The 19,545-nt window shown below is 29.9% G+C and overlaps 1 protein-coding gene across 3 annotated transcripts; it reads left to right on the forward strand.

Moving 5' to 3' along the window:
- Positions 1 to 262: 262 nt before the first annotated feature.
- LOC105676290 (E3 SUMO-protein ligase RanBP2-like) lies at positions 263 to 18,721 on the forward strand. Of its 3 annotated transcripts, XR_010888963.1 has the most exons (6): positions 263 to 633; positions 854 to 1,047; positions 1,286 to 1,498; positions 1,793 to 2,069; positions 4,630 to 4,843; positions 15,114 to 18,721. XR_010888963.1 is itself a non-coding variant. In XM_067350972.1 (5 exons), exons 1-5 carry the CDS (start codon positions 442 to 444, stop codon positions 4,714 to 4,716), a joined length of 963 nt encoding a protein of 320 aa, XP_067207073.1. In that variant the 5' UTR covers positions 263 to 441; the 3' UTR covers positions 4,717 to 6,206. The 3 variants fall into 3 exon arrangements, 2 of the variants coding, with proteins under 2 accessions (XP_067207073.1, XP_067207072.1); XM_067350972.1 differs by lacking the exon at positions 15,114 to 18,721 and having other exon boundaries at positions 4,630 to 6,206; XM_067350971.1 differs by lacking the exons at positions 4,630 to 4,843; positions 15,114 to 18,721 and adding an exon at positions 2,985 to 3,775.
- The last annotated feature ends 824 nt before the right edge of the window (positions 18,722 to 19,545 follow it).

Genomic DNA, 19,545 nt, shown 5'->3' on the forward strand with positions numbered 1-19,545 from the left:
ATTGGACGTTGAAATTGTCAAAAGAAATTAACGTATGTAATTAATTAATTAATTAATGGATTGCGCATAGTTAGACAAACTCATTAACATCTCTATCTCATTTATACATATAAGTTTATTGGGTAATAAGTATTATTGTAATATATACTCATTTATCAAAGGCACGTAGTTTGCGCACATCATTAGCTCGCTGTTAAATTCAGTCTGAATGTTACGCAACGATAATTATTATTTGAACATTGCATCATTTCACAATGTCACATAAATGTCACATAAATGGAAATGTTGTGTTACATAAATTTGGATTATATAATGCCGTTGCAAAAAAGGCTATTAAAAAAATCAACATAAAAATATGATAATATCAATATAAATCTTGCTAGAAACATCTTTTAAAAATTATATAATAAAAGTCAGACTTTATGGAAATTTTATACAATCATGAATAATAAAAAGCGTAAGAAATCTCGTCGTGCCCGCATTGTATCAAAAATCGATAACAAACCTCCGTATTTCAATGTCGCTATCCATCTGAAACCATTTCATTTGCAACAACATGCCATACGAATTAAAGAAATAGACAAAATGAATATGAAACTGTTGCAGAAAATGAACAGAATTCATCGATTAGGGGTTAGTATCGTCGTATACTTTTTTACTAAAGACCACAATAATTTTATACATATTATATATTGAAATCTGAAAATCAGTGCATCTATAAATTTTATTTATGTTTATTATATGCCACTAATATTTAGAAATACAATTAATTAATTTTGTGCTTATTTTTATATAATGTTAATCTACATATAATAAGTACAAATAAAATGCGACATTAAATTCTCATTTTTAGGGAAACGTAGATTGTTGGGCGCCTGATATCAAATATAAAACAAATTTTAAAAATGAAGCTTGCATAAATAATATCATTATGTGGGAAAATACAAGAATATTGCAGAAAATCCGTCGAGCAAAAAGTCAATATCCTACTCATGCGTTTTTGAAAGATTGGAAAAGTGTACACGAGACGGTGAAATATCCTGCAAGGTTACCTGTTTCATTTTTTGATACAGAATAAACAATTTTATATTAGCTTTAATTTATAATTTTGCTTGCAAGTTTGCAATCAAATTTCTTTAAATAAATCGTATACTTAATACAAGTAAACTAATTTTATTTTTGTAAATTATCATAATTTCCCAGATAAAATGTTAGCAATGTTGGCAAAGTGACAGCAAATTTAATTTTTTACTTACTGAGTTCTAATAAGTTCCATATTATACAGAGATGTTTCAGCGATTGAAAGACTGTCCACTACATTAGAAGTACAAAAGCAATTAGTTGAACAAACTCGAACAATATGTTTCTTTGATATTGGAGTTGAAAGAAATAATCTGAAATTAGGGCGTATAGTATTTGAACTTTACGATGGTATCGTGCCGCAAACCTGCAAGAATTTCGCAGCTTTCTGCCGTGGAGTAAATGGATTGTCATATAAGTACAAAAATTATTACACATTTACATAATACAAATCAATAATAATATATTTGCGACATCGTATTTTATCAGTGACTGAACTTCTAAATTTAGACATAACAAATTATTTATTTAATAAAATAATCCAATTAAAAATTATATCCGTTACAAATGTGTTATGATAGTTTTTCCTAATACATAAATTTTCATCAAATTTAAATTAAAACATGGCCTCTACCCGCTCCCCCAAAAATCTATTGTTAAAATTAAAATCAAAGCTATCAAAAACATTCCCTCTAAAATTTACAATCCACAGATACACTCCGTTTCACCGTATTGTTCCTGGCTACTGGTGCCAAGGAGGAGATGTTACAAAGTTTGATGGTACCGGTGGTACCTCTATATACGGTGACTCATTCGATAAAGAAAACTTTAATTTGCGTCACGCAGGGCCTGGCATCCTGTCTACGTGCGACAATAATGACGGCAAAAACGATTCCAAGTTTAATCTCACGTTTAAACGCTTGCAAACCGTAAACGGAGATAAGGTTGTTTTCGGCCAAGTGATCGACGGAATGGCGAACATTCACAAGGTAACGTTTTTGTTGGTAATCCAAACTTTGTTCGGCTACAACACAGCAGTTATCGTAACATTATCAGTTGACGTTGTTGATTTAAGTAAAACGCAAGATATTCGTCAGTTTAATTTAACTTTTGTAACAAAAATAAATAGTTTCTCATATCGCAAAAACTATACTACAGTTAAATATATATGCATATATTTTTATCCTTATTCTTATTTCGCCAATTTAATCCGTTATTTTATTTTTAATATATTTATTAGGAAAAAATATGTAAACAATTTTTTGAAATCGATAAATAATGTTTTCATTGATTAATTCTTATCAATAGAATGCATGTCGCCATCTAACGAGTAGTTCGTAAATTATAATGTGCAAGACAAGTCGCAGCTTAAACATTTTATTATAAAATCTTATTAAATTAAATTATATTTAACATAAATACAAATCTACAAAAAATAGTTTATTACTTTAAAGTGTTAATTACTAAATTCTTTTAATTAAAGTAGCAAGTGATTATCTAACGTTATTTTGTCGTTATTTTTAGAACTAATTAGAACATTATGATTAGTAATTAAGACGACAAAAAGACGTCAGATGATAATTATTTATAATTTGAGAACTCTCTTATTACTGACATCAAATATATTTCTATTTGTTTATGTTTTAGATATATTAATTTTGTCTTTTTAACTTTTATTCATAAAATACAAATTTTACTATATGTTTTAATATCAAAGTTGACAAGAGTTACTACAGAAATATCTTGAACAGAGAAAATGTTGTTACATCGTTTAGTTACATCGTTTTCCAAACAATATAAAATATTTTATTGTACGATATCGTTTTATATGAGAGTTTTAATCACCGTGCACGCGTTTAAATCGCAAAAGTAGTAAATTATTTATGTCTGCCGTGATTAAATAGATCGAGGAATTTGGTACGAAGACCGGAAAGCCAATAAAATCGGTGATTGTGTTAAACTGTGGAGTTCTGTCGACGAAATGTCCGCGTAAAAAGCTATCCAAGCCTCAAACATGATCGAGCACTATTTCCAGCCAGAGGGAGAATATAATAATAATTTATCGCATAATTTGATTATGTATCAATAATTATAATTTTAATATCATTTTATTAGGAATTTATAATGTTACATTTAAAAAAAGAAAATTAATAATTCTGTAAAAAAACATTAATAAAGTACACTGTATCATTGTAAATTCTATTTTTTTAATCAGAACGATTTATAACTGATATTAGTTGCACTACATTATAATAATATAAAATAATGCAATTGTACATTGACTTCATAATGTTAGAGACAATAAAACATAATTATAATTTTAATATCATTTTATTAGGAATTTATAATGTTACATTTAAAAAAAGAAAATTAATAATTCTGTAAAAAAACATTAATAAAGTACACTGTATCATTGTAAATTCTATTTTTTTAATCAAAACGATTTATAACTGATAATTATATAATACCCTTTTAAAATTTTTTGAAAAATTTAAAATCTACCTCATTTTGTAATCTAGTTAGCATTGTAATCTATTGTAATCTATTAACCACGACAAACTTGTAAACTTGTACATTATTTGATCGTATATTTCATTTATATATGCACGCGCGTATCAAAAAAGATTATATCGACTCGTAGACGCGACTAAATTCTGCATCGCTATTGTGTAAACGTGTCCCAGCGATTATAACATGCTTATCGTACACAGTATGCATATTTGGCTCGACTTGTTGACATTAATCAGGATAAGTGTATGGACAGATAAAAAGTTTGATATTAAAAACTGCATTCGTATGTACAAAAGCTCCTTAACATACGCCAAAGAGATTTTCTCGAACTTTTCAATTCTTTAATCAAATATATTTTATTAAATGTTTCTCACGTAACGTTAAAGTAACAATTTTATAACGTGGACGCAAATTCTATAGAAAATGTGAAAATAAATAAAGTCGCGGAAATAAAAGTGCGTTAGGTCAATATAAAGATACTAGTAAAAACGAATGGACAAATAAAAGTGTACAAATAGAGAGTATATAAATTGAGTTGATAGTACGTGGGCAAGCTGCAATGGTGCTATTTTAAATGCATGTCATGCGATTTAAAAATTGGAACTCGCGTGCGGGTTGATTACAATCTTGATTGATGAATAGACGAAAGATACGCGACAGATATAGAGAAGAAATTTGTATTTACTTTTTTGCAAGATTTATGACAGAATGAAGAGATTTTTTTGGATACGCTAAATTGTCTTCAAAATTTTGAAACTTTTCAAAGTCTTATTATCTCTCTTTTCAATTTATAAATAAATCATTACTAATAAATATTAATTTTCTTGTATACACTGTAAAGTCGAAATAATGCTTAGCAACACGCAAAATAAAGCAGCATTTCCAACTCTATATCGAATAAGATTGAAGAACGTGAATTTTGCTTTATATCCCTCGTTTGTTTCACTAACTACGATGGAGTCAGCATAATCAGCATAAACAACAAACAGAAAGTTTTTCTTGTGGACTCATCTGAGTTTCATGTTCCTTGTTTTACAGCCGCATTATGCGTGCGACGTGCTGGTCTTTTATGATTCTGAAAGATTTGCTGCTTATTGCCAAGTACAAACAACAACCACATATTAAACAGCCACAACTGCAACTGAATATTCCTGACGTCCATCGAGATATTATTCGTCCTCAAATGTCCCAAATTCCGTGAAATGATGCATAGCCTGCGTTCATCACATTGACCTGATTATTATGCTATCAAGTACGTATGTCATGGTAATAAAAGACCTTTCTCTTTCTTTTATTATTATTATTAATTTTAGACCGCGCAATTATGATCTGTGAGAGTCGTAACAAGATGAGATATACAAATAAAATATTTAAAAAATAAGAAAAATAATTCTGAAGATAATAAAAAAGATGTTAATTTACATTCTTTCTAAGAGCAATTTCAAAATACTGTTCAAAAACTATTGGTTTCTTTTTAGTTTTCTTCTTTGATTTGTGATTCATTTTATATATTATTTTTTTATATATTAACATATACGGCAACATTAATTATATATTATTTCTTATTCTTTTTAATTTATAATAAAATTTATCTGCGACATCCATGCATTCTATTGTGTTTCGTAGTTTCTGTATGTTTTTTACCGTTTTCAAAACATAATTTAATACTTTCATATAATTGTAAAAAGAATACATTTAATGCAAATTTAATTGTGGTGCATATGTAGTTACCGCAATTATAAAATTGTTATTATTAACTTTCAAACGGTAAATAATTCTACATCTTGTACTCATTATACTTTAGTCATCACAATAATAATTATTACGATCTCGCGTAATTATTATATTATTTATTACGTCAACCCATTACTTCAAGCAATATATTATATCGTTGTTATTAAATTTGCGATCGGTACTACCGAAAATTGTGACTGCGACCGTTATGATATTACGGCAGCTGTCATGATAATTAATATCGCAACCCTCCGTTCATAATAGCGATTATTATCACATTAAAACAATTACCGATGCAAACATCGTCGTGCCCTGAAAATCCCTTCAACAAATGTTAAAGTAATTACGACCAATTGATCATGTGTTAATTACAATCCCAATTTCGAAAATGTATCATCAAATCGTCGTTTAAGATATATTATAATAAATTTTATTTTATTAGAAAAATGTTTTTAGAAAAGAGATATTATAAGAAAATAAAAAAAAAATATATTTATCTTATAATATATCTTTTTAGAGCCTTTACTTTTAGCTAAACTAAGTTATTGTCTGTGAATTGTGGAAAATAGAACTTTAATAAAGTACATTACATGCTAAATAACATTATATCAACATTAGTTACATTAGTATTGGCTAATTTCTTATCGAAATAGTACTAGCTAAAATATATTTATTCCATATATACAATTTTATCTAACAAATTATTTTTCTTGTTTTTATAATGACGCGTTTTATCTCGTTTAATAAAATTCTTTATTATTTTCTATCACCAACATTAATTCCTGCTACGTGACTAAAGCTTCAATTACAATCTCCTGTCTTTAATTAAAAACAATCGTATATCTTTAATATCAAATTAAGTGACCACATGTTATTACGTATACGTGACCAAAACGGTCAAACGTACTCACATTACCATCGTCGCACGTGTTCCTCTGTGGATTACACTTTTTGTTGAATTTATTCTTCACACCCACGCGTAACGTGTGTCGGCTTCGTCGACTTAATATTTTCCGATGGTACAGTGGGTGTGCGTATTAAAGTTTCAATTCTCGCAGTGTTTGTTCAATGCATACATTGCTTAACAAAAGCACATCCACGTGGATAAATAAGAAAATGTTTTTACGACCTCTCGTTTAGGACTTCTTTATTGTCCCTTGTTGATCTCAATAGCGCGCACTCCGATATATTTAAATATAAAGAACGCCATTATCAAGAAAAAGTATTCTAATACGATATTTCTAAGCAAATTCCAAAGCAATTCTCGTGTCTCTAAAGATCTCGTGAGACTAGCTGATGCAATATTCAAGAACGTCTGAAGGGTGCATCTAGCAGTCTCTGAGCTAATTTTTTTCTAAACAGTGCGAAGGCAATAAAAACCAGAAGCGCAATTTCTGAAATGCACGAATTATCTATAACTATTGTCAATTAATGTACAAAAACAATTCAAGCGCTTTTTCAGTTTAATAAAATAACAAGAAAAAAAGATATAGAACTAATAGATCCTAAAATATAAAAAAAAAACATGTAATAAAACAGAAACGTTCCCCAAGTTTCCTAAACATTTTTATCACTTGTTTTCCATCCAGCCACAATCGTAGAAAGGAAAAAAAAAACAAATTGCAATAAATATTCTGCTGATTGTGAGTATAATTAAAACCGTCTAGTAATAGTATTACAACTTTCCTAATTGATTAATGGACCTTCTATAAAAGACAGACAAAGAGAAAATACATAAGAGAGATTTAGAATCAAAATACTATGGAAATCACTTCAGACTAAGACTTCATTTTCATTTGGCGGGATTTTTATAATCCGCAGATAATATGTAACTGCATTGACATACCGGAAACTCGTTATCTAAATTATCCAGCTGACATCCACAAAGAGAAATGAGAGAAAAAGATAGAAAAAGCAGATCTTTCACATTTAATTCGCCGCTGTAGCTCGAAATTATTCGATCTAAATTAGCCCCGTCGGCCGTGATTCCGGGAGGAAATTAAAATTGATCTACGTATCTACAATCCGGAAAAAAAGAATGAGAAAGTGCTCGGTAAAATTTATCCACAGTATGTTCATTGCACGTGAGTGATATTTCATAATCTATTTGACACGGAAATGTAAATTATAGATATCGTGAAAGCAAATGCTTTTCATAAATACTACAAAAGATACAATTGCGTTACTCTCTGAGATACTCTCATATGCGATTCTATCTTTCGCAATTTAATGAAACATCCGATCGAAGAATAAAGAGACTAATGTGGAATAAAAAGGAATCAATATGTGGCAATATAATATATTTATCATATATAAAGTGGATAATAATAAATTTCTTGTAAAATGGTGAAAAAAGAATTATTAAATTTTATGATTGTAAATTTCTCGTTTGTTAAAGACAATTTGTCTTCAATTATATAAAATAAAATAAATAGCAAATACACAACAAGAATATACGACTTTCTATTCTATAACTATACACATTTCATGATTAAATTGTATCTGTATGGTTCGATAAAATAAACATTAAATTTTTCGTATAAAATAATAAATCACCTATTTTTCAATATTGCCTGTAAACAATAATACCTAATCTTGCATGTCCCTCCTAGAATAATAATCAAATTTTTGCTGAGAAAAGGATAATTTTAAATTGATCAAAAAGTAGTTTGCAGTACTAAATCCACTCGATTATTGGGGAATCCTGTATATATCCCATATATTATTCGGAAAGCGCTGGTGTCCCGCGGTAATGAAGTGCCTATATGATTATTGACTGCTCATGCCGCTAAACGAAATAATCGAAATACCTTTATGAGATTAGCTAATTATCGAATCCGTCGAAATGCGGTAAACTTGGTGGGCGTGCTCGGAAAATTAGCTTGCTAATTGTATAGAATTCGCGCATTCGAATAGCTTCCGTGCGAAACTCAATCGTATGGACGTGGCGCGCTGGATCGTTTTGATCACCGATTAAGCTTTTGGTTGATTAAGCTCTTGGCGCGCTTCAACCTCGTTCAAAGAGCTCTCTTAACTCTTGATTCGACAATATTAACGTAACCGGCCAACTTAATTACCAATCAACCGAGCGCTATTCTCCGCGAATTTCCCTCTGTGTTGCCGGCTTAAACGAGCAGGAAAACGGGAAAAAAGCAAAACGTGCACAGTTTTTCTCGTCGGTTACAATATGATGCGTGGTTGATTAATGTCTTTGTGCATACAATTAATCATCTTATTGTATATATATACTTCAGTCGTGCCTTGTGATGTATTACGCGATGTATGAAGCTAGATGAACCTGTTTGCGTAGATATATACGGCTGATGAAACTGAACAAGCCGAGATACTGAGATTTTTTTGTTAACATACATATGTTGTTTTTTGTCAAAAGCAAACACATAATTTCATCTCTTGTTTAAAATTTAAAATCAAATTGTCGTTGAGAAAAATGTCAACCTAGATTTGCCTCCACTTAATCTCATTTATTTCTATTCAACATTTCTGCCACGAAAAAGTCGAGAGCGCATTCTAGTAAGAAAAATGTTACATGTCCACTTTTTGCCAATTTTGCGACATTTTGCATATCCTCGACAGTCTGGAAAGTCCCTTGAATTGTTTAACTTTAATGTAACAGAAAGCTTTGCTAGCAGAGTCAATTTTCGGTTGCGCTCTTTATGCAAATGCAAATTTGCATTTACGATGGAGTATACGAGGATAATAAAAGAATATATTATGAATATTTCAATATCCAAATAACAAAATCCTTTTCTTTTGTCTCTTTAAAATTCCACCTTCCTCTTCTATTTAAGACAAATAACTTCTTAAAATTTCTTTTGTCAATATAATGAATATAATGAAGATGTTTTCATAGAAAAAACACTACACATTATACTCTCATGTAGATATTAATAATATAAACAATTTTTAATAATATAAACGAGCTCATTAGAAAAGAATAAAGGTAATTTAACAAAGAAACTAACATAAATGTCGCACTTCGATTTTAACGGGCTTTGAACATGCTGTAGAGTAACTAAAAATAAGAGATATTTTTAAATGTACTTTCTCGCATGTTTAAAGGTCGAAACAACCTTTCCAAGCTAACTTTTCCAAGCTAACTAGATGTATTTAATTTTAAGCGATTACGGTGTCAGTTTGTAAGGATTAAACCTTAAACGTGCTAGATGTGCACATACAAAAATATACGTGCTTTTTTATTATTAATTATTCTACACATATTTAACACCGATTAAAATTGAAAGGAGATACTTGCTTTAATTTTCTTAGCACTTTATAAAATAATATATATATATAAAATAAAATACCTTCTAGTATAATAAACTTTCGCAACTAATATAAAAACGTTCGATACAATTTTCCTGTGATTACATTCACTTCTCTCGCGGTCTCGCTCTAATGAAGCTTAACATTATTCTCTCAGCTTAACTAGAATTAAAGGGTTTGAGGGCTCCCTGCTAGGGAGCAACGAATTTTAATACACCAGCAAGCACATTGTCTCCGAACATGACGTCCTATAAATTACGTATAAATTTAGAGAAGATCAACAAAAGCTTTATTAATCTTATTATAGCGCTTTTATTTTGCATAAATAAAAGAGGTTAGCAATTCAATAAATTTATAATATTTTGCTCAACAAATAGATTTAAAAATCTATTAAAACGAATATCAATTTTACATTAATTATCGGATAATTTGTTACCTACATTTATCAGAACAAATTGATGTTATTACATCCATTTCACATATATTTGTTTAATTGCCATATATTGGACTTAATTGCAAAATATTCCATTTAATTATTTTTATTCATCTGCGACTCGCGACACATAACATCCTATTTCTCCACTAATCCCGTGAAAGATCATTTAACACTGAATGCTTTACGAGACGTAACAAATTCGGTCAATTCCGCAACGGAATGTATGCTTTGAACATGGAAAATGCAACATTTGATGGCGCCAGCTGCAAGAATTTAAAGGCGCAGCTTTGTACATAAAACCGCTTTACGAATATATATAGAAACAGGAGCGGGGAAACAAAGGGTTTCATCCGCGCATGCCTTGTTCGCAGAAAAGAATGTCGCGAAAAGTGAATCGACGCGAAAAGCGGTTGCAAAGCAACTATTTGCCATGTCTTTTGAATCGAAGGCAAATAAATGGTATGCTGAAATGCAGTTAAAAGAAATGTTCACATTCTATACCAGTTGTCAGTTTGACAAATTATTCCTTTTTAACTGTAAACTCCCAATATATAGCTTTTCTTTGCTTCAGTATTGCAAATTTTTAGTAAATATCTATACAAGTCTAAAAATAGTAAAAAATTCCTTTGTGCTTATAAGACAAATTTCTAGCAAAATAAATATAAAAATAACATAAAAGTAATTAATTTTTCATATAAATATTATCCAATAAATGAAAAAATATATTTTTATAAAGACAATTAAAGTAAAAAAAGAATTTTTATAAAATTATTGTATTTATTTTTTCTATTATCCATTCCACGTCATCTGCATTAATTAATCAACTTTTGCTCAATTTCTCTTTGCAGGTCTGTTAGATTTTTTTTAGATTTTGTTTTTGTGAAAAATAATAACGTAAAAAAAAATATTTCAATAGAATACTATTACTAAGTCAGAAATGTTATTTGTGTAATATGCAGTAAAAGCCTGTCATAAGATACAATTTGATCAAACAGACAATTAGCTCGTAAAGACATACTGAAGCTGAAAAGTTCAGACCAAGCTTTAAGCGCGCCAGTCTGTCATTAGGGTTCTTACTTGCAAATATTCGAAGTTTGGTTGCTCCAAACCTTTAAACTTCCCGGCATAAGAAACTTTCTGTAACATGCGCGATGACCTCGTCATATCCATCTCTTTGCTGATTATCGAGCGGACCCATAAAATATAAATTTATTCACAGAACAACAGAAATCGATGGTAAACACGCGCGAGCGCTACATATTCATAGAAATAATGTATTGTTTAATCCGCATAACAACACATCAATTTTAATTTACATTCTCCGTGTCGCAGAAAGGGAAGGGAAGGATAATTAATTACAGACTGTAAGCTCTCAATTGATATAACGATTATTAATGAAAAAAAATGTCTGACAAACGTTGTCCTATATTTATTGCAAACAGAGGCGCAGATAAATATAATAGAATTTTATTATTCTTTAACTTTACCGTAATACCGTAATAGAACCTTAATTGAATGCAAGGTACAAGAATATCTAAAGTTCAAATTTAAAAAGCTGCGTAAAAGATGACACATAATCAAAGTTTCCGCAAGAAAAAATAACATTTAACCATAGTTTTTCCATTTCAAGTTGGCAGAAAAGAGAAATAAGTTAAGCGAGATGTGTGACTCAAATAAGATTCCACACTGCATTCTACACTCGTCATCTTAAACATAGCACGTTCTTATCTAAAATCACATAAGTAATCCCAGATTATTGTCACGCTTTTGCCAAATTCCCATCTAAGTGTCATAAAACCCATTCTAAATCACCAACTGAATGTACAATAGACGCTTTGAACATTGTAACTAATACCAAAACTTTGCGCTCTTCGGTATGCTCGCCAAACCGTCAAGTTTACCTGACTTTGCCATACGGATTAGCTCTGCAATAGTGAAAGTTCGCGCGACTTCACCTCCAATTAGGAAGATTCTCAATCTTAGTGATCTATCGGCGCAAAGGACAGGCTATGTCGAGGAATTAATTGTATACATTCTCGAAAGTTCTGATTACGCTAACTTTACTGTTCTCGATTCTCGCGATACCGTAGTATACGGTATTGTTGTTCGCGCTGATGTAGAAACAGCATTATTCGATATTATATGCGAGAAGATGAAACTGGCGCCAGTTTCGCGACGAATAAATTGGCTGGCTTTCCAAAACCGTTATCGAAACATAACTCGGATAATATCATCTTGCACACAATACCCAAGACAGATATACAATATTCGATGTATTATTCGGATTAGTTATCGCGTCTGCATCAATACATGATGTTGGTTTCTTAGCATTAAGAAAATCGAATTGCGCAACAAGCAAACTCTATATTGCGTATCTCATCATCTTAATGGAATGTTCTCCTTTGCTGTGGTATAAAAGCATTTTTCATAAAATTTTCTATGACGTCACGTCGTCAATATTGATATCACTTTCACGAAAACATGAAAAAATATTTTAGGAATTTTAGAAAATAAATTTTGAAAGACACAAAGTGGTTTTAAAGAAAGGAATGCTCTAATAATTGTTTGTTTTCTATTTAAAAAAGAAACTGTCTTTTCTAAGAGCCCAAAATAACGTTATGTTTTTTAAGTTCTACTCAAAAAGAAAATTTTTTGCACTATGAAATTTTGTATTATTTAGATACTACATTATCTTCTCTAATATCGTCTAAAGACACGGTCCATTTACTACGAAATTCCGTATACCACATAATTCGAGGATTAGAGCGACGCAATTGAGGGATGCCGATGCATTTGTAAAGAGATTACATTAACGCGCAACGACGCGCGTGTGGCTTTGTCGCAGATTCCGCGACAGGTGTTGCAATAGGCTCCAATGGCACAAAAGGATTTTCTCGTCGAAGCCTCCACGCATAATCGGGAAGCCGATATGCTCGTTTCAGGAATGTAAAATGAAGCGATGGCCTAAGTTCGCAGCCGATCATAATACTATTGGCTAATGCAATCCGACGCAGCTCAGCATTCAAAACCGCGGAATTTAGATTGGAATGTCAATCGATCGTGAACAATGCCTAGATCATAATGAATGAAACATCGTACATAAATTAGATAACCTGTTTATGATTAAGAGCTATGTGACAAAACGCGAAAACTATGTGTATATAAACTTACTCTCATATTAGCATTTCCACAGTTATGTACGACTTTACTATGCGCAAAGTCAGTTTTTATTTTTATTTATAACTTTCCTATATCACTTTGTTACATTAATTTTTATTTTTATTTATAATTATTTATAATTAATTATATCAATTGTGTAATTTTTGTTTAATTTCGCATTCGCTAAATAGAAAACTTTAAGGACATTGGTTGGATTTGAAAGTTTATTTTGCTCCACTTTCATTGCACAAACAATATAAAAATATGATTATTATTCTAAATTCCAATTTTAGTAATTCACAAATAAATTTTAAACAGAGAAGAAACTTTTGAACTATGTTTCACAGAGAATTAATAAACAATTACAAACATTTTAATATTTTAACATGGATGTAACGTGTAATAATTACATTATAAAAGATGAAAAAGCATCCGTGCTAATAATGAATATTGATAATTTGTGAAATGCATTTTTACTTTTACTGTTTTGAGTTTTATGTTTTTACATGAAAACATAATACGTAACACGCTATGTGCTTTAAGTGCTTTCAACGATGAGAGACGTGGAAAGAGGTTGTAACGTCAAGCGAATTTACATAACCGAGTCGGAAAACAACTGACGCGAACAGATCGGTTCTCACGCGATAAGATTGAAAAGAGAAAATTCTGAAGAAAATAAAATAAAATGTATTATCGTTTATGATTAATTCAGGGATTTTTCTATCTTAAGCTTAAAATAATTAGTTAAAAATAAAAAAAGTTAAGAAAAACAATTAAGTTATTTCTGTTGCATAAATTAATAATCATTAATCTATTTTATAATTAGTAAATAAATATATGCATAACGCATGTATAAAAATTGTGTGTATAAATTGAATATTATATGAATATTGTAAAAATATATCTTAGAGAAACTTTTTAATATGGCTATATTTATCAATAAATAAAAATTGTTGTAAAAATTATTACATTTACGACTGTAGCAATTAATTACTATTTGCATTCTTATTATACAGGATGATTCAAAATAACCTGATGTCCTTGCAATTCCATATTCTTGAGCGAATTCTGAGACGATTTTTCCTTTTACAAAATTTTGTCCAAAGCTTAGTTTTTGAGTTATAATTGAAAATAGTTTGCTACTTACGAGTCCGATACAACGGACAGGCAGGGACGGGCAATGCGTCATGAGACGACAGTAAACACTTGACAGTCTCATTATACATTGCGCGTCCCTGCCTGCCCGTTGTACCGAACTCGTAAGTTGCTACCTATTTTCAATTATAACTCGAAAACTAAGCTTCGGACAAAATTTTGTAAAAAGAAAAATCGTCTCAGAATTCGCTCACGAATATGGCATTGCAAGGACATCAGGTTATTTTGAATCACCCTGTATATCTATACGCCTATTGTACACCTTATCCTATCTGTATGCAATTAACATCAATATCTGATATTGATACCTAGATTAAATTATAGATATATTGAGATAATTATCCATTATTATTTCATTAGTTTCCAAGTAACCATATATCGACATTTTGATGAGCAATTTTGATGAACAATTAAATATTAAGCAGCTGCATCGATAGCCCTCGAAATGTTAAATGATACCTCGTTTAAAATTTATATTGTTAGAAATTATTTCTAAAAACAATGAAAAATACAATTTTTACAAAATTAATTATAAAATATTTAATGTATTGTTGACATTCTTTTCAATACACTTTATATAACAATTGCACAAGCAAAATATTGCCGTTATATTGATGAAAAAATAATCGCAAACTCTATATTTGTAACAGAAATGGAGAAATTTGTTAACAAATTATTCCAGGCACAACTCGAGAATAAAAAATGAAATAAAAAGATTTTACGAAAATACAGCTGACACTTTTCTGACGAACAGAGAGAAAAGCCAGCATCCACAAGGTCTTTGAAGTGTTCGTGCCCTGATGCTCGCCGTGTAACAAACAGTGCAAAAGGCGTAATGTTGCGTTTTATGAGGGTATAAAAGAATCGTGGCGCGTAGCAGAGACGGGAAGATGGAAAACGGAATTTAATGGACTATGCGCGCGCGAACACGAATGTATCCGAACGTACTTTTGTGAGAGCTTTAAGCACGCTGCCCGTCCAGAAAACCGTAAGCATTTCCGTAACAGAATTTCGCAAGAATTACAAGCTTGGCAAAAGCACGAAATGTTTGCTAACTAATTGGCACCGTAATAAGATACTCGATAAAAAGTAAGAAGTTCTCGTTCAAGAATTTTTCGCACTTTAATTCGAAACCGACGTTTCTCGTGTACTAGTGCTAATGCAATAAGTTTTATAAAACTTGAAAAATATATTATTGCTCTTTGAAATCAGTTCTATAGAATCTTTAACTCGTCATTTTACTGTATAATACTTTAAAACTTTAGAAATAATATTTTTACATAGAAAAAAATTACATTTTTTACGAATATCTGTAGAAACAATATTAATATCATATTTTATTAATTTTGGTGTGTTTATTAATTTCAATTTGTTGAGTTAAATCTAATAAATGAATATAAATAACTTCATATTTTCCTTTTCATAAAACTGCAATTTAAAAGCTGCAAAAATAAAATCTTTTCTCCTCAGCAATGAAATACTCAAATATTAAGAGAATTGCTTTTGCAGCTTCAAAGTAAAAGCCATGATCGAAACCTTTATCACAGGAATGCACTTTGCTTTATACATGGTAGCCACATCGCCGTCGATAGATTACGCCGCAATCTATCCTCTCTATACTGTGCAGTGCAATAATCGCATTAAACTGTCTGCTTTAGTTTACACGTTTTGTGCGATAGACAGCCACGTGATTGCAATAATATAGAATTCTACGCATGCCGGTAATATTTTGTAACAACAATCAATATAAAAAACGTGAGAAAAACTCGTGAGCATCGTTTACACGCACCGACGTGGAAAATCCATGTCGGTGCGTGTAAACGATGTAATATAAATGTAACATAATTTTCCCCTAATGTTACAAATTCTTGATCCCTTAAATATTTCATTATATAAATTAATCATACTTAATGTATGTGTGTAATGTATGCATAAAAATAGGTTATTTTAGAAGCACTCATTAATTTCTATATCATAAATTCTCTGCGTATTACATTAAATAAAGCAGTATTAACAAACAGTATCCTCCTGTCACGTAGAAAAAAGTTTTATCCAGCATAATTCTTTATATTATTAATCAATTAAAATGTAAAAAATATACTTATTAAACAGTCCAACTAAATATTAAATCAATTACATGGTTTTTCAAAAACTAAAATAATAAACAAAAATAAAGAATTCTTTTTTACTTTTCATATATAAACATCTAGTTGTTTCACAGCAAAGCTTTTTATTTACACACAAAAATAAGTATTGTATTTATCTTCCACTTGAATATATCTAACTAAAATTGCAACTAAAATATCGCATATGTGTATTACTGTGCAAATAAATGCAAATAAATATTATTTTTATTATTTCTCTCTATTTTGATCTTAAAATTTTATTGAGAAAAGCCACAAATAATGATTTTTTTAAAATAACTTTGATTGCCATAGAAGAATCATCTATAAATGTTATTTAAATAGTTTGCAAACTGACAATATAGATAGTCTTCCGCCTGGCATAAGCATAAGTTCGTTTTAGTTTCTAGTAAGCGCTGAAAGTCATTAAAATACGTGCATATCCATACTTGGTAATTCACTTGCGCCGCAAGTTGCCACTTGTTCAAGAACTAATTAAACGAGCGATGCCCTCATGAAAGTAAATAACCAAATTTGTGAAGGATTATCTTGTCCGCAAACAATCGTCAGCGAATAGCAAAGACTTATTTTGGCGAATATTTACATATTAATTATCTGACTGTAATAATAGATAAAAATTTTAATCAAATGATGGTTTTTGGATGAGACGCTTGCCACAAAAATGTGAAAAAAATTATTAAATTTTAATAAAAATTGCATGTGTTACATAAACATTACAGGCATCTCAAAAATATAAAATATTTAGATTCATTTTTTAAACTCCTCAATAATAAAAAATAAATTTGCTTAGTTATTATATTTTGCTTAGTTATTATATAGTATAATACTTATACATTTAGAAATAAGTTTACATATTTAAAGTAAAATATAAATAGGTTTATCAATAAAAGATATTTAATTGTCATAAGTATGATGGATAAACTATATGTTAATTTATTGGCTAAAATTAACCCACATCAAACACACACCCGCGAGCGTACAATTTCGAATATGATTAATATTTATCGATAGGAGAAATAAAATTTATCTTGAATGAGAACTTGACTCGATCATCACATTATTCTGAGAAATTTATTTTATTTTATTCAGAGCTTCAATTTTACTGAAAATTTTCTCCTTTTCCTATTTTTAATTCTAACGTGTCAAAGGCTCGTTAAATCAGACTTCTCTCGTTTCTCACGAACACTGGTATCAATTCACAGGAAATGAGCACGGCGGGAATTTCAAGCTAAATGAAGAAGCTTGAGAAGTACGAAAATGATGCGATCAGGATCGTATTTACATAAAAGGCTGCAAACGGCTCATAGAAAACATTTTTTTAATTTTATTTTCTATTATTTGTTTAAACATAATTGGATTTCAGTAATTTAAGTCACTAAAATTAGAATAATTTAATATATTATACTAAATAAAATATAGCTTTTAAACTCTGAAAATACCCAGCAGAGCATTCATTTGCAATTGCAACATATAATCCTTTCTCGTAAAATTCCATAAAGCAGTTTTAATAATTTTAGATTTCTTCTAATTCATATAATTATATAATTTTATAGAACCTAAAACTACTGGCTATAATAATAACAGTAACACGAGAATCTTTTTCAACGCCATTGAAAGGTACAAAATTGCTCGTTCGACCGTTCGCATACTTAATATGCTGGGAAACTCGCCGCGCGCACGGTATTTTTGCCACGAAAAGTTCGTTCGAGCAGCCGTTACAGTCTCGAAAAGAAAAAAGAAGAATCGCCTTCAATTCTTTCCTCATTTAAATCGTGAACTAAATGCAAATGAACCGCGGAAGCTCGTGAATGCAATCGCATTATCGCACCCGGAAGTGCGTCGAGTAATTCCTCTTCAATAGCGAATTTCAAGTGCACAAAGGGCGTGATCGAGACTCTATTTCAACAAAGTATGGTTAAAAATATCGTTGCGGAAACATTAATAATTTCATTAAACAAGTTCAATTAGCTCGCAGCTAACACAAAAATTTGAACATTTTTTTACATTATAAAAATGCGTGTAACAATGTATTTTTAAAACACATTTATACAAATTTAATTAATAAGTTTAAAAAATTAGTCAATTCTGTATAAAATATAAATAGCAGGTATCAAATTTAAACGTGCATGAAAATTGTTTGCTAAAATTTTCCATCCTAGAATGTTATTACATTTACTGGAAAATGATCCAATTAAAATGCATTGTAATTAGTGGATACTTTATTCAAATGCAATATAAATTGCAATGTAATCTCCTGGAAAATTTACAATTTTTGTTGTGGGAGCAGTTAATTGAAGATACATTTATGTTTGATATAAAAGTAGTTTAGTCAAAACAATTTTAGATTTAATATAAGAAATTTTCTCTAAAATAATTTCCTGTTTAACACCGGAACGATCAAAAGCAATTTTGGCATTAATACAAGAACGATTTATTTAAAATATAATCTTGCATTTAATACGAAAAAAGCGGAGTAAAATTAACTTTAGCAATAAAAAGAAACATATTTCATTCTTTCTAGAATAATTACGCGAAATTATTTCATATTTTACTATTGATGAAAAAAAGGAAAGGAAATAACGAGCAGCACTGGTTTGATTGGCACTCTTTGATCTCAACAAATTGATGACTCGTAATTGAACCTTGCGGCATGAAGCACTTCGTAATAAACAAGAAACTGCTGCACTGAATCGCGTTACTTTACAGAGAACTAATCAGAAAACGATATAAAGACATCTATCTAAGGATGTGAACGAAAGAAAAGAAAAGCGTTAGCCCTACAATATTTTAAAATATTTCGCGTTGTTAAATATAAGTACAAGTACATATATACAAGTGAAATATTAATAGAATTACAAGATATGTAAAACGTTTGTTTTAATATTGCATAATAGTGAAAAAATAATAGTGCGATAAATTTATTTAAAATAATATGAAAATTTTACTTTTTGTTCTTGCTTGCTGCCTATGTTTAAAAACGAAGAAAAAATGATCAAAAATCTTCCATTGTATTGCGCAACACTTTATTTAACTTGACAGCAT

Source organism: Linepithema humile, chromosome 3 (genome assembly GCF_040581485.1).
Source record: "Linepithema humile isolate Giens D197 chromosome 3, Lhum_UNIL_v1.0, whole genome shotgun sequence".
Taxonomy (NCBI): domain Eukaryota; kingdom Metazoa; phylum Arthropoda; class Insecta; order Hymenoptera; family Formicidae; genus Linepithema; species Linepithema humile.

Excerpts from the sequence above, each read along its gene's own strand:
- LOC105676290 (XM_067350971.1), top strand. The coding sequence starts at position 442 with ATGAATAATAAAAAGCGTAAGAAATCTCGTCGTGCCCGCATTGTATCA. Across the intron at positions 1,048-1,285 it reads ACGGTGAAATATCCTGCAAG|AGATGTTTCAGCGATTGAAA; the intron begins GTTACCTGTTTC and ends CATATTATACAG. Across the intron at positions 1,499-1,792 it reads GTAAATGGATTGTCATATAA|ATACACTCCGTTTCACCGTA; the intron begins GTACAAAAATTA and ends TACAATCCACAG.